This window comes from Vombatus ursinus, unplaced genomic scaffold (genome assembly GCF_900497805.2).
Source record: "Vombatus ursinus unplaced genomic scaffold, bare-nosed wombat genome assembly UNPS02014841.1, whole genome shotgun sequence".
In the NCBI taxonomy this organism is placed as follows: Eukaryota; Metazoa; Chordata; class Mammalia; order Diprotodontia; family Vombatidae; genus Vombatus; species Vombatus ursinus.
This window is the reverse complement of record NW_020954619.1, coordinates 39,309,030-39,334,864: the sequence shown is the minus strand read 5'-3', so window position 1 is coordinate 39,334,864 and position 25,835 is coordinate 39,309,030. Positions and strand designations below refer to the sequence as shown.

The window sequence follows — 25,835 nt, the reverse complement described above, 5'->3', positions numbered from 1 at the left end:
TGGAATTCTCCCCTCCTCATCTCTACCTCCAGGCTTCCTTGGCTTCCTTCAAGTCTCAGCAAAAATCCCACTTTGTGCAAGAAATCTTTCCCAATCCCCCTTAATGCTTGCTGTGCCTTCCCTCTGAGATGTGCTCCAACTGTATATCTTGTTTGTACATAGTTGCACCCCCTCCAACTAGTTGGTGAACTCCTTGAGAGCAGGAGTTGTCTTTTATCTTTCTTTGTATGCCCAGCATTTAGTTCAGTGCGGGACATATAGTGGTCACTTAAAAAATGCTTGTTGACTGAATGACAGATACATACTGGCTTTAGGATCATGAGGAAGTCACTTAAACTCACCCCATCCCCACCTCCAAACTTTCTTCTAGTGCCTAGCAGAATGAATGCTTCAAAGTATCTGTTGAATGAATGAGTGAATGAAAGAATTTATCCAAAGCATAAACTATATTTTTCACTATAACAAAAAATAAAATGTGCTATCAATTCACCATTAATAGAGCACAAACTTTAAGATCCTTCTCTAGATGTGGGGAGGGGTGTTCCCTAACTCATTCCCACTCTTCATGAGTCACTCTCAGCATATTTGCAAAATGGCTGCCTAAGACAGAGGTAGTCTTGGAACAGAACCATGCTTTTGTCCTTAGTAGTCCAAGATTCTCACCCACCATTTTCTAACCAGGATACTGAGTAGAAATTGAAGTATAATTTTTCATTTTCTTTAATTTTATTGCTTTCTTTTGTGACATTTATCTTGTCTGACACCCTGCTCCAGCCAAATTGTATTGCCCTTTGCACCTCAAAACATGATCCTTTTCTCATACCTCAGTGCCTTTGCTCTGGCCATGTCCTCTGCTGGGAATGTTCTTCCTCCCATTCTTCATCTATTGCATTCCTCCCTATCCTTTAAAGTCCAACTCAAACTCTATCTCCTTTAGGAAGCCTTGTCTGATCCCTTTGGTTAGTAAGAACCATTACTCTCTAATCTCATGTAATATTTTAGTATTATGTTGCATATCTCTCTAATGCACAAAGTATGTAATAGTATGCATTAGAATTATCTATGTTTGTGACCTACCCCTATTAGACTGTGAGCTCAATGAAGGCAGGAACCATATCCTTTTTCTTTTATGACATGGCTAATATGGAAATGTGTTTTGCATGATTTCACATGTATAATTGATATCATGTTATTTGCCTTCTCAATAAGTTGGGGAGGAGCTGGAGAGAGTGAGAGAATTTGGAACTCAAAATAATTTTTAAAAAAGAATGTTAAAAAATAAATAAATAATTGGGAGAAAAAAAGCTTCCCAAAGTGAGTAATTATCACTGATCTCTCTCCAAACTCCATCTGAGAGCTCTCAAACATTTTGGTGAGTAATTAAAGCAAGACAAGATGTGTCATTCACAAAAGACCAAAAACAAAACCCAAAAAGAGTCCTCTGGAAAAGGTGTTCTCTCTTCCAGCAATTGTTGGATTCATCTTAAAAGTAAATGGCACTGTGGATTTCCGGTTAACATAGGGAGGGGATAAGATTGAGTCAAAGATACCTTTAGAACCAATGGGACCTATTTTTCCATGACGACCCACACTGCCTTTCTGCCCTCTGTCTCCCATGTCTCCTGTACAAAAAGAAAAAAAAAGAAAAGAAAATTAAAAATGTGTTTTAAACACATTATTTAAGATATTACCTTTTCATAGATTTCCTGAATAGCTAGAAAATCTAAGAAGCCTACAACTTACATTCTAATACTTTGAGGTTCTGTACAGGTCACATGGGTTTCACATATTCCATCCACAGAAAGAAGTAATCCCCTGAAACCAGCAGCTTCAAAGTCCATATGCACTAGAAAGCTCAAGAGGGTTAAATAGTCTCTTCCTGGTTCTAAACTCATGAGATCCACAATTTATATTGTGATTTTACAGCAGGAATAAAGATCCCCTTTGCTCTAAACCAGCCAAAAGAATGGCTTTACCAGGTCTTTTTTTTTCTGAATCCTTGCAAAAGTACCCAGTTCAATAAATCAAAAAAAGTCTCAACTTTTTCTATGAATGAGATTTTCTTTTCTACTTGTGATCTAACTTCATGGCACATGACAGAATCAAAGCAGTTCCTATTACAAAGGAAGACTTATCACAGCCTTCCTGTTAGAAGCAGGAACCAAATATTGCTTTGATTATTTCACTGGTGATTATTTCACTGGGCAGAATATAGGATGGATCAAAAGAGACTCCCATGCCAATGGTGAATGGCATGAAAATTAGACTTTACCTAGAAACAAGTATAGAAAAAAGCTTAATGTTAATGCATTTAGAAAAAGGCCTTCAGTGTGTTGGGTGGACTCTTTACAGATAAAAATGCACAAGATGAGACGGTATAGAGGAGTTACAATTTGTATCCAAGTGTAGGGATTGCTCATATTAATGAATTTACAGATCCATCAAAATGAGGATCTTCTGCTCTTCTGATTGCTGGGATTTTCTTTGTCCAAAATGAAAGAAGGCTCTTTTTGCTTTCAGGAGAGAAATGCTACACTTCATCAGGGATAAGGAAAGGTGTATTAGACACCAGCTCTGTCAACCCAGTTTCCTGCCAAAATATCTATCTATCCTTTCTTCCCTCTTCCTCTCTCTTTCTCCATGAAGGACTGACTACAAGAAGTAGCTAGTCACTTGCTCACCGACATGCACGTTTACTCTTACGCAATCAAGAGTGCTAGAATTAGGAACAGGAGACCTGGGCTCAAATCTCCACTCTGACACTTACTAGCTATATGACTGTGGGCAACTCACCTAATAGCTCTGGGTCTCAGTTTCCAAATTTGTAAATAGGGGATAATGACACTTAAACTAAACACTCCAACAGGCTGTTCTAAGGAAAGTGCTTTAGCAACTATGAACAGTTCTTACACCTCCATACCAGACATATATGCAGATGCATATATCCACACTCTCACACATCCTTATAAATTCATACAAATTCACAAGCCTAAGCAGGCATGCACATTCCCTACAGGCAACCAGGCTAAAAAAGGATGAAAGTCAGAATTCACTAGAAGAATATCACTATGCAAATTAAGTAAGTAAAACCAGGAAAATAATACACAAATGAATATAACAAGGTAAGTGGAAAGAACCACAACAAAACAATTTAAACTAAATGTTGAAGAATTATAATGACCAAGCTTGGCCCCAAGGAAGAGATACTTTGGCACTTCACCCCACTTCTTTGAAGAGGTGGAAGACTGATATAACTGGATGTTACTGATATTTAATATTTATATTTATATTTATAGTGTGGAACACTACATATAATATCAATCTTTTTCAATATGTTGGTTAGTTTACTGAACTATTTTTTTTCTCTTCTCTATTATTTGTTATAAAGACACACTCTTGGAGGGCAAGGCAGGGGGAGAGATACATTGGGAAATGTTAGTGATGTAAAAACAGATAGGGATTGGACCTATGATTTCTTTATATAACAGCATCCCAGGGAAGAGTTTCAGTGCAGGTTGGAACATTCTTTGCAACCAAGAGTATTAAAGAGAGCTGCCTAGAACTCTGAAAGGTTGTGACTTAACTAGCATCTCACAGCCTTGGGCAATCTGTGTTAGAGGAAGGACTTGAACCCAGGTCTTTCTGGCTCTGAGACTATCTCTATCCACTATGCCATATTGCCTCTTATACGAAGAATAACAACACTAAACCAAAGAAACAATACAATTGTGCCCTAACTCCACAAAGGTTGGATTTATCTATTGGAAATCTCAACCTAGGTCTATTATCTCTCCATAGTTGTTGTTGTTATTCAGGCATTCAGGTGTGTCTGACTCGTTGTGACCTATGGACCATAGCATACAGGCCCTTCTATCCTCCACTATCTCTTGAAGTCTGTCCAAGTTCACGTTCATTGTTTCCATGACACCATTTATCCCTCTCATCCTCTGCCATTCCCCTTTCCTTTTTGCCTTCAATCTTTCCTAGTATCAGGGACTTTTCCAATGAGTCCTGTCTTCTCATTAATTGTGACCAAAGTATTTAAGTTTCAGCTTCAGTATTTGACCTTCCAGTGAATAGCCTGAATTAATTTCTTTAAGTACTGACTGATTTGATCTTGTTGTCCAAGGGACTCTCAAAAGTCTTCTCCAACACAATTTAAAGGCGTCAATTCTACAGCACTCAGCTTTCCTTATACTCTAACTCTCACAGCCACACCTTGCTACCGGAAAAACCATAGCTTTGACTGTACAGATCTTTGTCAGTGAGGTAATAGCTCTGCTTTTTATTACGCTGTCCAGATTTGCCTTAGCTTTCCTTCCAACTAGCCAGCATCTTTTAATTTCATGGCTGCAGTCACTATCTGCAGTGATCTTTGTGCCCAAGACTATAAAATCTGATGCTGCTTCCATTTCATCTGCCTCTATTTGCCAGAAAGTGATGGGACCAGTCGGCAAGATCTTAGTTTTTTTCTAACATCAAGCTTCAAAGCAGCTTTGACCCTCTCCTCTTTCACCCTCATCAAGAGGCTTCTTAATTATTCTTCACTTCCTATCACTCTCTTTCCACAGTAATATATGTGAAACAGCAAAGGATTCGGAGTTCCCCAGAACATGACCCCCCCCATCAGGATATTAACGTAATTTATGTTACTGATACTTACAGATAATGATAATTAAAGAATCTCTCATTAGTTGGTATTGGTCCTCCCTCCAACACAGCCCTTCTAAATCTTCCTAGGAGATGACCTTCAATGGTTACAGTGGCTGAAAAATATTTTATCCTATGGCCAAGCTAGTGATAAGCCTCTCCAAAACCGGCTAGTCCTTTGACAAAAGATGCACATCAATTGCTAGACCCATGCTTGAAGCCTTCTTGCTTTTTAGGACCTTGCCAGAACTTAAACTCTGCTGGCATGGCCTTCAATAATCCAGGCTCACCTCCATGCCACCATGAGGTATCCCTGATCATCTGTAGAAGTAACCATAACCATCAACAACAAATCAGATTTCTAGAGCATTTTAAGGTTTACCAAGCACTTTTCTCACAATAACTCTATGGGGTATGCCATAAAAAACATGATTATTTCCATTTCTATAGAAAGAAAATATCTGAGGTACAGAAAGTTTACATGAATTGCCTAAGGTAACACAGCTAATTGGTGTCAGAGTCAGCATTTGACTCAACATTCTCCAATTCCAAATCCAGCATTCTTTCCACGACACCACAATGCCTTGGGGTAGTAAGAACATAACATTAAGAACTAAGGCTTCTACCAAGCAAAAGTTTCAAACTATTTGGTATTGAGGCATCAGGTCCCTTAAAATGAGAAGTTGGTAGGCCTACATCTCAACTCTGCTACTTACCACTTATGGGATATTGGGTAAATTACTTCTCTGGGGCCCAGTTCTGCATCTTTAAAACAAATAAAGAGGTTGGATCTCTGTTCTTTTCCAGTTATGAATCCTATAGGCCTGCCCACTTCACAGGGAAATTTTGAGGAAAGCCCTTTACAAGCTTCCATCTCCCCTACAGCTAGCTGAACCCTCCCAAGTGTTCTCTCCCTCGATTTGAATGTGAGCTCCTCCAGAGCCAGACCATCTTGCTTCACTATCTGTATCCCCCAGTGCTTAGCACAATGCTTGGCACACAGTAAACAACCAATAAATGCCTTTTTATTCATTTGTTTATAAGCCTCAAAGTGATATAAAAGTGTGACTTTTAAATTAAGATTATTAGCTCAAAGGTAGGGCCATCTATAGGGAAGATGAAGGAAAGACTGTGCAAAGTAGCCAAAGAGAGGGAGATGTCAGAAAAAGGCAAAATGCAATTCCAAAAGCTCTTGTGAAGAGGGACAGAGCTAGTTCAGTTCAGTTCAATTTAACAAGCTAGGTACTATGAAACATCTAGGTGGTGGAATGAGTGCTACAAAACCAGATAAAAATATATTTGGGAAATGTTTAATAAAAATAGTGGATAGAGCTTTAGCCTTGGAGTCAGGAGGACCTGAGTTCAAATCCAGCCTCAGACCAAACACTTGACACTTACTAGCTGTGTGACTCTGGGCAAGTCACTTAACCCCAATTGCCTCACTAAAAAAAAATAAAAAATAGAAAGAGGTGAAAATACAATACAACATAGATAATGTTAAGTGGTGGTTTTCTAAGTCAATATGTCACCCACAGGGATCCATTTCCATTTGAGTTTGACACCACTGATATAGTGAATATGGATAGAGCTCTGGACTTAGAGTCAAACCAGAGTTTGAATCCTGCCTTAGGAGCTTACTAAGTTAAATGATTTATCTTAGTTTCCTCCCTGTAAAACTGGGATAATTAGAACCCCTCCCTCACAGGTGGTTGTGAGAATCAAGTGAGATAATATATGCAAAGTGACTAGTAAACCTTATAGTACTACAAATTAGTTATTATTAATATTTAAGTACATACTATATGCTTTAGGGAAGACAAAGACAAAAATGAAACAGCCACTGCCCTCAAGAAGCTTACATTCTGCCAGAAATACACAATAAGTATATAGTCTATATGTGGGTACCATTGGCAACACCAAAGCTCCTCCTCCTTCACTCCTTCCACCAGCTGCTGCCCCTGATCAAAGTCATCTTCCCCATATGCCATACCCAAAGCTTGGCTCAGCCTAAATAGGCTCTAATAAACAGGCTACTTTTATCTGCTTTTTGCTGTGACACAGACTGTCTCATTATGTTTAGTTCCTCTAAGAGAAAAACATCATGGCAACAACGGAGAAGAGAAAGAAGAGGGGGCTGGGGAGAGACGGTTACCAAAATAAAGCAAAGTGCACAGACTGAATTAGTAATGCTACACGGATAAAGAAATAATGGGGCCGACATCACTGCAAAGCACCCTGTCACAGTGAAATATGACAGAAATTAGCTTTTATGGAGCAAACTCTTAAGAGGATGGCACCTATTTCGTATAGCATGATTAAAAGGAAAATGATTTTGTTAGCTGCAAAGGGGGAAGAGTGGGAGTTGAACAGAAGGCTTGATTATAGTATTTTGCTCAAAGACTCTGGCTGCTTGACCAGACTTCTGCATGGAAATTAATTCTACCTGGGGTGTAGCTTGTGTAACACAGCCATGCCAAGGCTGGTTCACTCGTGACAAAGGCCAGAGAGATAATGTGTTCTTTCAGCCATTTCTGAAAGGGTTGATTTTTCCCCCACCTTTTTATAACCCTTGTGGCTCTCATCTGAAACCTTCCAAAATTCTCTCCATCCTGAAAAGCTACAGAGTCCAAAACTAGAACCACAATGGTGGAGATTGAATTTAATAAGCATTTATTATTTCTTAGGAGGGACAGGGATAATGACTAGACCTGTGATTTCTGAAATTTAATAAATACCCAAGTGAAGAAAATCTCCCGACTAATAGGGATCACACTCTGAAATCTGTAGTCTAATAAGCACTACCTCTAGTATTATGTGTGAGGAGGTCATGTGCTAGGGACAGGGAATACAAAAGTTTTAAAAAGCAACACAATTCCTGCCCTCAAAGAGCTTACTGTCTAACAGGGAAGGCTATAAAATATACATAAATAAGCCATACACAATACAAGATGACATGGGATAGGGGCAAGAGATAGCTAAAATGGTACTCTAGAAAATTTTAAGGAGGGAGAGATCAGTTTAAACTTGAGAAATTAGGGAAAATTTCAGTGAGGAAATGGCAACTGACCTGGTATTTGAAGGATTTCAGTGGATAGAGAAAAGGGAATCATATCCCAGGCACAGAAGACAGTTTTGTGAATGCAGCTGGATAAGACAGAGGAATTGCTAGTATTCCAGTTTGGGTGAAAGATCAAATATGTGAAGGAAAAAGAATTGTGTGAAATGAAGCTAGAAAGTAGCTTGGCGCTGGATTGTGAAAAGGTTTAAATGCCAGGTTAAGGAACTTGTATTTTTATCTCTTCAGCAATAGGAAGCCACTGTTAGACCTATCCTTTAAGGTTTAAATCTTATTCTAATTTTTTAAATCATTTTTAAAATTTTACTCTCATTTTTTAAATCTCTTACTATCCTGTATCCTGATATCCTTCCTAATACCATGAGTTAGTCCACTATTCAGGTGGTGATCCACTACAACCACAGAAGGCTTCCACCAGGCAGGAAAGTTTAGAGGAATCCCTACATAATTATGATGGATTGTTCTGATTAGCACACAAGAATCCCACTATCCCACTGTTATGAAATCACAGAATTCATCAGACGGGGAAGGATCTTCAGCAATTTCTTAACAGAAGAATAAACTGAAGGCCAGAGAGATTAGGTGACTTGGTGAATGTCACACAAGTAAGTAGCACAGCTGGGGCATGAATGCAAGTGACTTTTGGTCCCTAACTCCATGCCACATCAGATCCACGTGGGAGGTGATTCTGGCATAACGAAACTCCTCCGGAACATTCAATAATAAACCTCTTGAGATGCTGTCCAAGATCCACCTGTACTGTACTGAATTCTGCCTCCAAAAGAGTCACGTTATGGTGGCATCCCCATTGAATGCCTGGAATGTGAATATAAGCACACACCCTCAGAATTTTACTTTCCACTTACTGAGGGTAGAATGACAGAACATTAGAGTGAGAATAGATCTTAGAAATCATATAGTCCAACCCCCTCCTCAACGAAGAAATTGAATACCTGCCATAAGGGAATAAAATTCAGTTCTGATAAGGAACTCTCTATTTGGAAGGAGAATTTGCTACTTGCTAGAAAAATTCCAACTGGAAAAGATGGCAAAGTACAAACTCAGCCGCTATCCAAACCGTGTAACCTTTTGGGAGGATTTGGCCTGTGGAGAGGCTGAGCCATTTCCAGAAATTTGACCTCAAGGGGGAAGAGAAGCTGCAATGACCCTTACAGAGGGGAATTCACAAGTAGATGCAGCTAGCCGCCTTTCTCTCTTCTCTCCAGCTCTCAACGGCCTCTTCCTCTGTGAAAGAAGAGGTCTGAGAGCAAAGACAGACAAGTAGACAGAGGGATAATTAGACCCTGGAGGGGATTCACTCCAGAAGAAACACCTGGGACGATGAACAGAATTGGGCCTTTTTTTTCCACATAAATTTTCCCACCTTAGCTGAGAGATTAATTAATGATTCATTTCATCAACTGAAGGATTCAGTGAGAGTCTAGGACACATCCTGCTGTTGTTAATAAGTTATAACCTGAAAAGGAGTTGAAAGCTTTTGGCTGTTAGCCCATCTCAGAGATTTCACAGTGAAATAAACGCTAGTACTAATTTGGGGAGGTTGCTCATATTTATGTGTTTATTTCTTCTCCTTGGTTATTTGCCAATCAATCAAGAAATATTTATTGAGAGCTTTTCACAAGGCACCGTGGAGGAATAAAAGCTGTAGAAGGCTGTGATCACAGGATTTAGAGCTAACAGCTTAGAGATCCTCTAGTCCAATGTCTTTAACATTTTTTGTGTCGTGGACAGCCTGATGAAGCCTATGGGTGGACCCCTTCTCAGAATAATGTTTTTAAATAATTGAAGGAAATGCTAAATTTCAGTTAGAGGTAAGTGAAAATAGAGATGTGATTTTTTACCCCCATCCAAATCCATCTGATATTGATCCATGAACTTTTAGGTCTTAACTCCAGATTTAAGAATTCCTGATCCAATCTATCCCTCTCATTTTTGAGGTGAGGCAACTGAAACCCAGAGGAGATAAGGGACTTACCCAAGGTCTTGTAAGAAGTTAGTAAGCAAATCAATACTGGAACTCCTGACTCCAACTTAAAATTTACACTACACCACACTGCCTCATTTTCCAAGTTCAAAGCTCTCCTCAGACACTTACTAGCTGTATGACCCTGGGCAAGTCACTTAACCCCTTTTGCCTCTATTTCCTTGTCTGTAAAATGAGCTGGAAAAGGAAATGGCAAACCACTCCATTATCTTTGCCAAGAAAATCTCAAAAGGGGTTCCAAAGAGTCAGACACAACTGAAAAATGACGAAGTAACAAAAAGCACTGCCTCAAGAGGCTGGCAATCCAGGTGGAACACAAGGGCCTAAAAAAGACCAAAAATAACTAAATAAATAATAATCAAGAATCAACTCAATATAAGAGATGTCAAAAAGACAGGACGTGATTCATCACCAAGGGGGTAGCACAGACAATAAATGCTATGAGTTCACTGTGAACTAATCTGGGAAGCCTTCATGGAAGAGGCAGGATGTGTGCTTTTGTACAAAAACACCCAAACGGCTTTAACACAAAGAATATTGTGCCTTACTGTGCTGGTCTGTGATCAGAGCTATGTCCTGAAATGAAGATGGATTTATTCTTCTTAGAAACCACCACATCCATGGTACTATTTTAACATGCTATGGATAGTGTCAACTTCATAATGTTATGATTAGGTTGCAAACTCTTTCACTGTAGTTACTTGCAAGCACAAGATTATTGGCCTCTGAAAAAAAGAGTTGTTGAAGGATCAAAGTAATCTAAGTGCTGGAACAGGAGTCAGGGGACCTGGGTGCAAATCCAAGCTCTGCTCCCTTCTACCTATATAACCTTTGACATGTTATTGACCCTCCTTGGGCCTCAGTTTCTTCATCTATAAAATGAGGGGGTTGGACTAGATAAGCTCTGAGGTCCCCCCCAACTTTAAAGCTTTGATACTGTAATCTTGTGACTTTTCATTGCCTCAGTATCTTTGGTTATATTTCTGAAGTACTGAAATGTCAGATCATACGTGAATGTGTCTCTGTTATATTTGAGTCTTGCTGCCATTTACATAATGATTAAAGGTTTAGGAAGTACTTAAATTCAACCTTTAACATGACAGATACTCTAGGTATTACTATACCCAATTTACAGAGGATTCTCAGAGGCTCGGAGAAGTTAAATTGTTGACCCATGGACACATAGTCAGTATCAGAGGTGAGATTTGAACTCATGCCTCTCATGATTCCCAATCAAATGCTCTTCCTCACATATTATACAATCTTATCTTGTGTTCCTCTGACCAATCTCCAAGGGAGACTTCGATACAAGGATAATGAAGACCATGGATAGCTGGATATAAGCCATACATCACCAACAGTCAGCTTGGAGTGCTAGACTTGAATTTTGGAAGACCTCGATTCAAACCCCAGCTCAGATACTTCTGGATAAGTGATTCTGGGTAAGTAACTTAACCTCTCATTGTTTCAGTATTCTCATCCACCAAAAGAGGGTAACAATGCCTTCATTTTAATCTCCTGGAATGCCTGAGATTGCTAGAGCCAAGCTGTAAATGGGATGAGGAAGCTTTACTGACAGTAAAGACCCAGAGTGGTTGTTACATGGATGGAGACATTGGCAATCTTAACATATTTAGCAGAGTGGGGGATCAGATGGGTCATGACAACCAGCCTGCAGATTTATCAGGTAAAGTTTCCATATCCATCTCACCCCAGGTTCATGAATTCCCTCCACAAATTAAGAGATCCAGTCTGACAAAGCATGATGGTCTGTCAGGCTGATTTCAGTGACTAGTCCTGTAGTGTTTTCAGCCAAGTCAAGCTTGACCAAGCAGTAGAGTGCCCTGATCTCTCAGGTTTGATTCTCAGTAGGTGAGAAAAGTAGGCTTATACTTAAACAGGATTCTCCACTGATGGTGAATCTGTTCATTCTGCCCCTGTGGCCTCTACCTGGCAAATCGAGCAGGTCTCTGGCTGGATAGGGTAGAGTTCAAATGACTAGGAAGAAGAGATAACAATCTGATTGAGGATGGATTGCTTTTTGGAAATAATGAGACAAACAAATGGGCACCCAACTGTCTCCTGCTGCTCTCCAGCCTTTATTAGAATAAGAATCAAATCCATGTTTTCAGCCGGTGCTATGTGAGGAATAAAGAACCAGGCTTAAAAAGTGCTTTTGCAGATACGTCTTTCTAAAAACATGTCATACTGACTTTCTAGACTCACTGTCACGTGAAATGCAATGGAGATGAAAGGGGGAACCGCCCCTATGTTCTTGTAGTGCCGGAAACCTGGGACACCCCTGAACTTGGAACCTGGTAGGTCACTGTGAACTCGGTGGCAAGATTTCTGGGGTTTATAATGGGCACATGATAAATCTTCATTAAAAATTGCTGAGGAAGCTGATTTCCAAGTGCCTCTTTTTGCCCCATCTCCACTTTAAAGGGCTGTATGATATCTTCATTAAAATTAATAAGAATTACATTCCTGCTGTGAGTTACTCAAGCTCCTTGTGTATGTCTAGAGGACAAATGTACAGCTTTCTCCACTTCTCATTAATGTAATGGAACGTGAGAATAGTGATATTAGATTAGCTCACTGCACTCTAGGGTGTCGGAGCCTCAGAGTGGTTTAAAACTTAAAGGACCAGGATGGAAGTAATTGTGTCTAGCGCATTTTCAAATCCCCTTGTAGAAAGATGTGGTGAGGGCATGTTGTGTGCTCTCTTTGGATGCTTTGTCCCTTTTGGAGTTGAGAGAAGAAAGAGGACCTGTTAAGTAGGAGAAAGAACAGAGGAGTTCTCAATCCTCTTCCCTAGAATCTTTGGTTTCAAAACTACATGAACATTTCTGCCAGAAGAGCATTTTTCCCCCTAGAAAGTTCCTGCAAGCCTGGTTGAACCAATTATTTCCAAGACCATTTTTTAAAAACAAGAGCTGTGAGATTCTTTATCAATGGGGGTTCTGCTCTGCAATTTCTAGTCTTACAGAATTTCCTAGGAAGCTTAGTGACTTGCTGGTAAATGCCAGAAGTGGGATTTGAATGTCAATCTTCTTGAATCTGAAGCCAGCTCTCTAGCCACTACACTGCCTCGCTCTAATATTGTTCTATCATCACAGATAGATCCTCCAGAGCTTCAGTCTGGCCTTCGAGGGACAATACTATCTATTTTTAGGAGTCAAAGGAAGGATAGGGATGTGATGATGTTGCTGTGAGTAGCTGGTAGTAGGAAGGCATCACTTGCAAATGACTAAAGAGAGACCGTAGGCCATAGTGGATAGAGTACTGGCTTAGAGCCAGGAAGACCTGGGTTCAAATCTTGCCCCTGAAACTTAATAGCAGTGGACAACTTAGTTCATTTCTCTGAGCCTCATATTCCTTATTTGGGAAATGAGCAGGCTAGACCAGATGACCTCTGGTCCTGTCTAGCTTTAAATCTATGATCCTATAATACTCATAGATAACATTTTCACAGTGCTTTAAGGTTTACAAGGGCAGCTAGGTGGCACAGTGGATAGAGTGCTGGGCCTGGAGTCAGAAAGACCTGGGTTCAAATCTGACCTCAAATCCTTACTAGGTATGTGATCCTGGGCAAGTCATTTTACCCTGTTTGCCCCAGTTTTCTCATCTTAAAATGAGCCAGAAAAGGAAATGGCAAACTGCTCCAGTATCTTTGCCAAGAAAACCCCAAATGAAGTCATGAAGAGTCAAACCCAAATGAACAACAACAATAAATTAAGGTAATGCTTTACATACATTATCTCTACCAATTGACTGTCACAGCTACCCTGTGAAGTAAGTAGGGAAGGTATCATTAAGAAATTAAAAAGAGCTTCTCAGTTTCCTAATTGATAAAATAGGAGTACTAATATGAAAATGAGAGCCATCTTGGTATAGGGGATAGATCACTGGATTTGGAGCCAGGAAGAATCAAGTTTAAATCCTACTTCAAACACTTACAAGCTGCATGACCCTGAGAAAGTAACTTAACCTGCCTCAGGCTCATCTGTGAAATGGGAATAATAATAGCACACACACTCCCTCACAGGAATGTTGAGAGGATCAAATAAGATAATAAATGTAATGGATTTTGCAGACATAAAGTACTATCTAAATGTTAGCATTTAGTATTATTATTACTAATTATTACTGCTACAATATTTCTACTCCCTACCTGATAGCGCTGTTGTGGGAAGACAGGTTTGTCAACCCATAAGGACTTTAGAAATTGGACTCATTAGTAGTAGTCGTCACAAAGTAAGTGGGGAGCTTTGAAATGAATCTATTTTCTCCTTTCTACTGAGAGCCTTTTTCCTGGCAAAGGTAGAGAGATGCCTTGCCTCAAGGGGCCTTCCTGAGGAACCCTAACTGGAGAACAGACTCTTCAGAAACACTTGGCTCTGCTTCTAAATCCAACCCCAAATCCCAATTTGGCCTTTCCCAGTGGAAATAAGCTCCCTGGCTTCATCTTTGATGTGTTTTGTACAGCATCAACTGGAATAATAATCATTCCCTGCTGTGGGCAGTCGCTATTGGGAGAGAGAATTGTTTGCTAAGCATCAGATATTTGTGATTGTGTCTAATCCCACTAGAAAACAGATGCATGTGATTGTCCACAATTGTCTGAAAACACATCCATCCACACAATGGTGAATCTGTCAAGTCAGGGACAAGTTTTTCAGCAAAAAAAAACAAGTGCTCCAAACACAATGAGCCTGCAGTAACTTTACTCCATATCCTAGCTCCCTGGTTTATTAACTGTGTATCCCTGGGCAAGTCACTTGACCTCTTGAGCCTCAGTTTCTTCACATATAAAACAGTCATAACAGTGACCATACTAATGACCTCACAAAGTTATTGTGAACTTCAACTGAGAAAATGTTTGCAAAAGCCCTTTTTAAAAAGCAATATAAACGAGATGATTTTTACATTAAGTTGAGACAAAATGAGAGTAGATCCCCAGTGTTGTAGTAGAAGAATTACTGGTCTTGGGGTCAGAACACCTGAGTTTTAAATTCTGGTTTTGCTAAGGAAAAGGAGGAAGAAGAAAAGGGGAGGAGAGGGGCAGCTAGGTGGTGCAGTGGAGAGAACACCAGCCATGGAGTCAAGAGGACCTGAGTTTCAAATCCAGCCTCAGACACATGATACTCACTAGCTGTGTGATCCTGGGCAAGTCACTTAACTCCGATTGCCTCACAAAAAGGGGTGGGGGGGAGGAAGAAAAGAGGAAGAAGAGAAAGAGGAAGAAAAGGAAAAAGGGGAAGAGGAAAGAGAGAAAAAAGAGGAAGAGAAAGAGAAGGAGGAAAAGACGGAAGGGGAAAAGGAAGAGGAAGAAAAGGGGAAAGAGGAGGAAGAGGAGAAGGAATAAGAGAGGAGGAAAAGAAAGAAGAAGAGGAAGAGAAGCATTTAAGTGTTTACTATCTGGTGTTGGGCACTATGCTAAACACAATTTAATAGAGGAGGCAACATGCAAACAACTATGTACAAACAAGCTACATACAATATAAATTAGAGGTAATCAAAGAAGGAAAGCACTGGTATTAAGGGGCACCTGGAAAGGCTTCTTGCAGAAGGTAAGATTTTAGTTAAAACTTGAAGAAAGCCACAAGACAGAGATGAAGAGGGAAAGCATTGTAGGCATGGGGGACAGCTGGTGAAAATGTATAAATTTGGGAGATGGAGCATCTTATACAAGGAATGGGAAGGATTGTAGGGTACTTGAAACTGAGTAAAGTGTAAGACTAAAAAGGGCAGTGAAAGGAAATAGGCATTTATATGGTACCTACTACATGCCAGGCACTGTACTAAATGTTTTACAATTATTATGTCATTTATCCTCACAACAACCTTGTAATGGAGGTACTGTTATTATCCCTGTTTTACAGTTGAAGAAACTGAGGTAAACAGAGGTTTAAGTGATTTGCCTAGGGTCACAAAGCTAATAATTGTCTGATGGACACCTGAAGAACTAGTACAATAGCATGTATATATAGAAAGCCAGTACAGATGGACAATGAATTGGACCCAGAGTTAATCAGGAGAGTGGACTGGATTGTTTTGGAGAAATTACAAAGCTCTTTTATTGAAGCCTCTTAGGAAAACAAAGGCCCACCTTTTCAATAATAATATTTCACCATTGTTGCTGCTATAAAGCAACTCTCCAGAACTGGAGAACTCCAGCAACTGACTCCAGAAAACTAAAAATGAATATCATACAAAGAGGAGACAATGGAGAGGTACACAGTGGATGTGAGAAAGCGAAAGCACATAATCAACAAAGAACTCCAGAGAAGAATGTGAACCAAAGTCACATTAAGGAATTGAGGAAAAGATGAGTTGGTCACATGTAAAACGCAATAGATGACAGGTATACCACTGCATTCCCCATTAGCACAAAACAAGAAAGACCTCCACCATGCTGGGTGGACCCCTTGTGGTGAACTCTCAGAAGGGTATGGACAAGAGTCACAAAAGATGGACAGGAATAGATGCCTTAGCATCTACACCATTGGAGAGAACTCCTGGATTGAGGAGTTCATAGATCCATTTGAATAATACACTGCCTACTTCCCAATGTTGTAGGGGAAAGAACCCTGAAAACCCATAGCACCATGGAAATATGCATCATTATGATTATTGCAGTATGGTAGCACTGGAATTCAAAGCTATCAAGGGATTTTGGGGGATGACATCAGAAGTCTGAACCTCCTATCTGAGATTTCCATAGTTCTCAGGAAATCCTTTCAAGGAATTGTTTTTTAAATGAAACATATGAATTTAGCCTGTGGTTGATTATAGTTTAATATATAAATACCTAGCCTTTTTTCTCCTTGTGACCTGGTGTCTTCTGGGATAAACAGTGTCCAGAAATGGCTTCTCAATAATAACCAACAAACTAAAGCTGGCACTAATTATTGAAAACAATGAGTTTCAGGAATCTCAAAGTCCAAGAAATAATTCTTGGTCTCCTAATCTGTAAAATGAGAAAGCTAGACAAACGGTACCTCTGGTCCCTTCTAGTTCTAAATCCTATGGTTCTATGAATTGGACCCTGTCCAGATGCTGGTCTTTTCAGGCATACCTTGCCTTGGAAAGCTCACAGGGGATCCTATGAATTGCCCTTGATCCTCTATAATAATAATATTATTATTACAGTAATAATAATAATAGCTAACATTTATATAGTGCTTTCTACATGCCAGGCACTGTGCTAAGCACTTTCTAATCATTATCTTATTTGATCCTCACAACAACTCTGGGAGATAGGTGCTATTATTATCCTCACTTTACATATAAAGAAACTGAGGCAAACAGGAGTTGAGTGACTTTCCCAGGATCACACAGCTACTAAGTATCTGAGGCTGGATTTGAACTCAGGTCTTCCTGACTCCAGGCCTGGCACTCTATCCACAGCACCAGTTAGTCTTTGATCTTCGTTGCTAAAGGAGAATGATAATGACAGCAGTCATGTATCTTGCTCTCTATGTCTCTCAGAAAACTCATAATATTGCACAAAATCTCCAAAGTTCATCATTGATACCACCTGATCCAACCTGTGTCTGTTCAAGAATCCCCTCTAAGACATCCCCAACAAGGAATCATCCAGCCTTTGCTCAAAGACCTCTACTGAAGACAAACTCCAAGACAATTCCAAAAAATTCATGTGGGAAAATGCTATCTACATCCAGAAAAAGAACTGATGGAGTCTGAATGCAAATCAAACCATACTATTTTCACTTTTTTGTTGGTTTTTCTTCATAGTTTTTTCCCTTTTGTTATGCTTCTTCTTTCACAAAATGACTAATGAAGAAATAGGTTTTACATGATTGCACATGTATAACCTATATCATATTGTTTGACACGTTGGGGGGAGGGAAGAGGAGGGAGGAAAAAAATTTGGAACTCAAAATCTTTCAAAAAATGAATGTTAAAAATTGTCTTTACGTGCAATTGAAAAAAATAAAAAACTATTAATCTAAAAAATAAAATAAAATAATTGTCATATCACCTCTAAATCTCCTTTCTAAACTAAACGACCCTAGTTCTTTCAGTCAATCTTTACCTGGCATGGTCTGTAGTGTCATCATCATCCAGATTACCCTTTTCTAGATACTTTCCAACTTGTCATTGTCTCTCCTAATAAATAGCCTACAGAACTGGACACAAAACTTCTTGAAGTGGTCTGACCAGGACACAGCAGGGCAGGACCAAGGTCGATCACCTTCATCACTTTGGACACTATATTTAAGTAGGCCTAAGCCTGAGTCAGTCTTTTAGCACTTTTGTCTGCTATTGCCAGCTTTGTGATTCCTAATGGGTTTACCTGCAGTTGACTAATACTAAGCTAGTACCTATTTCTTCTCATCACTAGGCTGAGACCTAGGAGACCTAGAGTCCTAGCTCTGCCACTAGCCAGCTGTAGGACCTTGGGCTAGTTGTTTAACCTCTACAAGTTTCCATTTCCTCCTCAGCAAAGTGAAGATTTGAGTCTTAACTGATTTCCTATTGCATGCCAGTTCCAAATCTGATAATGGCATTTACATGGAGGCCCATTTTAGTAATGGGCATCATAGCATTACAGGTCGAGTGGGAGAGGGCCTCAGAAGCCTTCTAATCCCAGGCCTTTGTTTTACAGGTAAGGAAATTGAGAGCCAGGGAAGTCAAGTAACTTACCCAGTCACACAAACCATAAGTATCCGAGGTAGGATTTTAAGCAGGGTCCTCTGACTGCAAAGCCAGTGTTTCTTACTCTGAACCAAGCCCCTCTATATATCTCCAATTCAGCTCATCCTGAGTCACATATTATGTGACAATTAGATGACAAAAGACTGAGCACAGTTTTGTGGGGCAATATATTAGTTCAGGAGTTTCATCTCTACCATTTTTGAGCCAGGTGATTATGAGCAAGTATCTGGGCCTCAGTTTCCTTGTGAATAAAATAAGAAGGCTAAGCAGAATTATCTGTAAAAGTTCTTCCAGATTTAACATTCTGTGAGTCCTTAATGCCCTGAACCAAAAGACAGGTCTTAGTTCTCATGTCACGGTTCTAACTGTGTGATGTTTGGGCAAGTCATTTGATTCACCTATGTCTCCATTTCCCTGTCTTTAAATGGAAATAATGCAACCCACACTCTCTAGATTTCATGAGAATATAAAGAAAATAGAGTGTTTCTAGAATCTGTAAATTTGTCATAAACAAGCCTGCCACCATTGTGGTGCTTGTATCAATTCCCCTAGCTAGAAGAAAAGACGAAATACCTTCAAAATATGTTATAGTTTGCCCAAATCTGAATATATAGATGGAACTGCCAATCCCATACCAAAGTAGTGGGAGAAAACTTCATTTGATGCAGAAAGGAATCTATTTTTAGAGAAGTAGACTTTGTTTTGCTCCTCAAGGACTGATTGAAGTGTTGGTGTTTTGGTGGTAGCTGTATAAATAGTTATGTTGGGATTGGACATCATTGAAATGAAACAATCTTTCTCCAAGCTTTCATCAAGACTCAAATTCTTCCAGAAACTCAGCAGAAGGAAAAACCAAAATGGGTGAATCAAATTAAACAACAGAGGTTGCTATTTTAAAATACTCCCTTTCCCCTAGCAGCGCCAGATTTCAAACTATACTACAAAGCAATAGTCATCCAAACAATTTGGCAGTATCTAAAAAATATAAAAGTTGATCAGTGGAACAGATTAGAAAAACAATATACAAAAGCAAACAAACACAATAACATAAACCCAAACACCACAGCTACTGGGGTAAGGGCTCAGGATTTGATGAAATCTTCTAGGAAACTGGAAAGCAACCTGGCAGAAATTGGGTTTAGACAAAAATCTCATACTATATATTACAATAAGCTTTAAGTGGGATATGTGATCTAGATATAGAATTTCATATCATAAGCAAATTAAAGAAGTAAGGAAGATAATACTTTTTATAACCATAAATAGGAGAAGTATTGATGATCAGACAAGGAATAAAGAGGATCATAGGAGATAAATGGATAATGCTAATTATATAAAATTGTATAGTTTATACGCAAACAAAAACCAATACATCTAAAATTAAAAGGAAAACAGTTAACTAGGGAAAATATTTGCATCAAGTTTCTCTGATAAACATTTCATATCCAAACTATGTAAGAAGCTGATTCAAATACATAAATGTAACAGTCATTCTCTCAATAGATAAATGATTAAAAGATATAGACTATTCTCAAAGTAATATATCCCAGCTCTTACATAAAAAAGTGCTCCAAACAACTAAAAAAAAACAAATTCAAACAACATTAAGGTTATAGGGAAAGACAACTTTGAAGGATTTAAGAACTCTGATTAATGCAGCCCAACCACAACTCCAAAGGACCAGCAATGGAGCATGTTACCCATCCTCTAACAGAGTGGTGATAGAGTCTGAATGAAGGATAAAACATCCATTTTGGGGCATGGCAAATGTGTAGGTTTGTTTTTCTGTATTGTGTTTATTTGTTATTAAGATTGTATTTTTGAAAGTGGGATTTGGAAGCTAGCAATAATATTGCCAAGAAGAAAAGGGGGCTCTTGATGCATTTTTTTAAATACACAGAAGAGAAAAGAAGGAAGTTCAGAAGGAAACACAGACAACCAAGACAACTCTGAAAGTAACCTTGAATTTATTAGATATTTTTAAAGTCAGATGAAAGCATTAAAAAGATTAAAAGTATACTAGAGACTTTAGATTTCACACGTACTCTTTTTTCTATTTTACATTACATGTGAAAAAAGGCTTTTTTGGTGCTCATTAAATTTGGAATTAAAAAAAAAAAGAAAATTTAAAAGAAAAAACTCCCCTACCACTTCCAAAAAAACCATCATAGTTCATAGACTCAAGAAATTTTAGAAGTCATCAAATCTCACCTCCCACCCAATGCAGGAATTCTCTCTATAACCTCCTTGACAGGTGGTCATCCAGCCTCTGCATGAACATGCCTAGTTATTGGGAGCTCACTCTTCCATTGATAGACAAATTTGGCCTTTAGAAAGTTAGACCTCATGGTGATTTGAAATTTACCTACATAACTTTTACCAACTGTTTGTAATTCTTCCCTCTGGAGATAGAAAAGATGTCTAATTCATCTTCCATGTAAAAGCCACTCAGATGTTTAAAGACAAGTCACCAAGACATAGCAGATATAAAGTTGAGCTCAGAGACCAGAAAGATCTATTTTCAAGTACTATGTCTCACATATACTACTGGCTGTGTGTCCTTGGGCAATCACTTAACCTCTCAGTGCTACAGGCAATTATTTAAGACTATAAGTTGCAGAGAACATGCCAACCTGCATTGGTAGAGAGAGTTGCCTCATCTGGGAGTTCCTTATGTCATTGAAATCACAGATCCAGTCCCAATCTCTATTCTATCCCATCTGTTCCCCTTCTCTTCCCAGTTACTGTCAACTCAAAGGTCTTGCTTTCAAATTTCTTCACCATTGTAGTCACAAGGACAAGTTCCAATTTGTCAATGTCCCTCTTCAAGTGTGGCATCCAGAACTGAAGACAATATTCAGGTGTGGTCTGACCATCCAAGAGTACAATGAGACTATCCTTGTTCTGTGCACGGTAATTGTTATTCAGCTAAAGATTACATTAGCTTTGGGGACAGGTTTATCACATTTTTTTTTACCTCAGAATGAGCTTGCTATCCATTAAAACTCCTAAGCCTTTTTTCATATGAATGTCTAGTCCAATATTTTGTACCTGTGCTGTGATTTTTTTTTGAACATAAATTTAGGACTTTACATTTATCCTTATTAAATTTCATCGTTTAAATCTGTCCCATTGTTCCAACATGTAGAGGAATGCTTAGATTCTGATTCTGATTGGATTACAATCCAATGTATTTGTTATCTTTCCCATGTTCTTGATGTCCCCATATTAGTAACTAGAGGGCAATTAAGTGGAACAGTGGATAGAGTGGAGGCCTGGAGTCAGGAAGAACTGAATTCTAATTCAGCCTCAGACATTTATTAACCATGTGATCTCAGGCAAGTCATTTAGCCTCTATTTGCCTCAGTTACCTCATCTGTAAAATGGCACCTACCTCCCAGGGTTGTTGTGAGGATCAAATGATCCAATTGGAAAGTGCTTAGCACAGTGCCTGGCATATCATCATCATTATCATCATCATCATTATTATTATCATCATTAACCTTTTCTTTTCATTTTTGCATATTTTACAAACACTGCAATCACATTAGGTTAAGTATCCTGTGTTCTGTAAATGTGGAGAATCACTGAGAGCAGATGCAGAATGGGAGCTTGAGCCACAAACTTCCTATCTGTAATATTTTCAATAATATAATTCCCTAGATATTCAGAACCAGGCCAGGGTGGGTTTTAAACTTCTCAGCACTACTACTTGGGGCCACATAGACATGTGAGATGCTTTCTTATACAAACTCCAGAGACTCTCAAAACCACTTAGCTGGTGATTTGAGTAGCTAGCCACCCTAGTGGACTAATTCCACTCCCTCTCTGGATAATTCATACAATGACATACTGTCATGCTACAGGTTTAAGGAGGGTATCCTACAAGCCAAATTTGGGCTGCTTACACTACAAAGTCAATACTCAGTCCTCCAAAAGTCATAGTTTGCACACAAAAGATTAAATGCGAATGGAGAAACAGGTACAGAAGGGTGATGTGAATTGCCTAAAGTCATATTGCTGAGTAGCAGAACTAAGGCTTGGACCTGAATGTTCATGACTCTGAGACTCTTTTTCCAATACAGCATGATTCCTTCTATCTGAGTTACATATTTGAAGGCACACAGTTTATTGATAAAGTTCTGGACATGGAGTCAACATGACCTGCATTCAGATTCTATCTCTGACACTTATATGTGATCCTGGGCATCCTTTAATCTCTCTGAATCTCAGGTCTTCATTTGTGAAATGATAAGGTTAGACTAAAGAACTTTAGGGTCCCTTCTAGCTCTAAATTTTTAATTTTCCAATCTAGTATTCACATGGTCTAAATACTTACAGTCATAAGATTTAGAGCTAAAGAGATATTAGACCATTTAACCCCATGCCTTCATTTTAAAGAAGGAAAAAATGAGGCCCAGAGAGGGGCAGGGACTTTCACAAGGTCACACAGGTAGCAAGTAATACAAGAAGATTTTGAACTCAAGTCTTCTGACTCCAATTCCAGTGTTTTTTCAACTGCCTTCCTCCATATTGCCCTTAATAACAATTCATGGTGGTATATGTTTAAGTTCCAAATGAATGATATAGAGTTGGTCCTATCCAACTTAAGCAATAAGATAGAGATTTTCTTTTCATTTTTTAATAGCAGCTATAATAATTGCTTCCCAGAACTTGGTATATTCAAAAGAATAGATTGCTCCTGTGTTAGAGAACTAGATTGAATGAAAATTTGATGTATTGGCTTTAGAGTCAGAGGACCTATATGTATGACTTTGTGTAAGTTATTTAACCTCCCTGGGCCTAAATTTTCTTATCTGTAAAGTGAAGGGAGTTGGACATTACCTCTAAGGTCCCTTCTAGCTCTGGATCTATGAGCTTATGAAAGAAGACATCTCTAATACTTGGAGTCTGACAAAGAGCCTATCCTAAAAAGGCTTCTGTCCAGGAAAAAAAAGAGTTACCAGTCTCTGCCATTAAGTAACTGCATGGCCTTAGGCAAGTTGTTTCTAAGCTCCAGCCCAAAGTTTCCTCCTCTATAAAACAATAAAGATGGACCACTCCTAAAATAATTTTAAGTGCTGGAAGCAACCTTAAAGGAAAGGAGGAGGAGGGAGGGAGAAACATTCCATAAACTATAATTACTTTTGCTTCAGAACTGGAAAGAGGAGAGGTTAATTCTTGGGAGATAGGAAGTAAAGAAGACTTGAGAGAGATCACCAGGATTTAGAGGCCTCTAAATTTGATTCTGAAAGTGAGGTCACTTGGAGCTTTGGATGAAAAAGCAATACCACCAAAAGACCAAAAAAAGGAAAGCTCTTAGCTAGTTTAGTAAAGAAATATTAAGACAAAGATGGAAGGTGGCTGAAGTTCAAAAAGATGAGGACAAACAAAGGAGATTCACTGAGGGAAACTCAAGGCTCCCAATGGTGACTACAGGACTCTTTCCACCCCACAGTGCCTTAAGTTCCTCCACTTTAGGTTGTTAACACAATATTGCCCTCATCCCCACTAAGGATTTCACTCTTAAAGGCAAATAAGAATTACAAAGATTCCCTCTCCTCCTTGTTTCCATAAAAGTTCTTTTCCTGCTCTGAACTGTGGCTTGAAAGATTTGCTCAATGGGATAGAATCTCCTAATATGACCTTAGACTGGGTACCTCTTTTATAAAACAAAAAATGCAGTACCATTTTTGATCTGCCCCAAATGCCTAAGAAAATGTTTGCTTGATTGAAAAGAAGGCAAAATTGTATTTAGGTAATTTTGTTCCACTATAAGTACCGCAAACTATGTCAAGGTCCTTCTATTAGGCAGGAAAGAACCTCTCGGTATCAAGAAGATGAACTCCTGGACAGCAGAGTGATGCTTCAGAGGAATTCACCAAAGAGTGGTGTGGGAGGGCGAAGGGAGGAGAAGCCCACCCCAGATTGATATTGATATCTAGTAGTTTCCTATTTTTTTTCCTTTTCACAATTTTTCTGTTACCACTCTTTTTTTTATTATTTTATTTTTTATTTGTTTATTTTAATTAATTTATTTTGAATTATCAACAATCACTTCCATAAACTTTTGAGTTTTAAATTTTTCTCCCCCTCCCTCCCCAAGATGGCATGCAATCTGATACAGGCTATACATATACATTCCTATTAAACATATTTTCACATTAGTGACGTTGTAAGTAAGAATTAGAACCAACAGGAGGAACCACCAGAAAAAGGAAACAAAACACAACAGAAGAAAATAGCAAATAGTATGCTTCGATCTGTATTCAAACTCCATAGTTCGTTCTTCTTTGTGGATAGTATTTTCCATCATGAGGCCTTTGGAGATGTCTTAGATCCTCGTAGTAACTTCCTATTTTGAGTAATCATTCTTGTTTACCAGAGAGGCAGTCTTGGCATGGAGGCTAAGTAAGGCCGTTTTGTATACAGACTAAACCTGACCGTTAATCTCTCAGTGCCCCCAGGCAACTCTTGAAGACCTGGAGTTGCAGAGTAGTTAGGATATGCATAAGTGGAGGGAACTCTCCCACTGAGATTTTCCTATCAGATTTATCCACAGATGTGGTTCCCTGCCCCGACCCTTCCCTTCCCCAAATTGTTGTGAACTAGGGGCTTGGTTCTGTTGTTTCTTTACTTCAAAAGGACTGCAAGACTGTCAGTGCCTCTAAAATTCTGGTCCTCTCCCCAAATCATCCCCCCACCAAATTATATAATGCTGGCACATAGCAAGCACCTAATAAATACGTGTTGACTACGTGAAGGGAATCAGATTTGACTTCTTTTGTTTCATAGTGATAACTTCTAACCAAATGTACCTTTTCCCAGGGCCAGGGTTCCTTTGTTTTGGGGTGGGGAAAATAAAGGAAGTAATACATGATCCCATGGGATATTTAAACTTACTTCAATATTACTCCCTCCTCTGACATAGATAATTCCTCTATTAATTTGATAGACAGTCTTCAAGAGTATCCTCAGACAAAAAAGATTTCATAATTTTGCAGCCAATCTGGTAATGATCCTCTCTTATTTAGGTAGGCTAGTCCTCAGACCACAGACTCGGCCTGTCAACAAGTCCACACTTGAAGCCTTTCCAACTTGGCAGGACTTTCTAGAGATTGAGTTTTGCTGGCATAGCCTTCAAGAACCCAGGGTCACCTCTATGCAGAAGGGTTTAGTAGAGGACTGGATTTATGCCATAGAAAAACTTCCATCTGCCTAGAGATGTGCTATTGCAAATCAGAAGAGAATACAATTCAGCTCAGCCGCAAGGCCTGGAACTCAGCAGGTGCTCTGCTCCTAGGAAGTAGGACTGGAGTGTTGTCCATCTTTCCCCACTCCAAAAACAACACTGATAGACACAAAGAAGAAAGAAAGCAGACAGGAAGCATTTTGTTTTGTTTTCTTTTTTTTTTCTTT

General features: G+C 39.0%; 1 protein-coding gene across 4 annotated transcripts in view; it reads right to left on the bottom strand.

The window, feature by feature from the left end:
• The window catches only part of COLEC11 (collectin subfamily member 11), a 70,296-nt gene that overhangs the window by 18,306 nt on the left and 26,155 nt on the right, over positions 1-25,835 (bottom strand). For 2 of the 4 annotated variants that reach the window (XM_027840237.1, XM_027840238.1), the window contains exon 4: positions 1,551-1,622. The exons of the other annotated variants lie outside the window; for them this stretch is intronic. In XM_027840237.1, the coding sequence (XP_027696038.1) occupies positions 1,551-1,622 (72 nt within the window). The remainder of the gene's footprint in view (positions 1-1,550; positions 1,623-25,835) is intronic. 4 annotated transcript variants of the gene reach the window in all.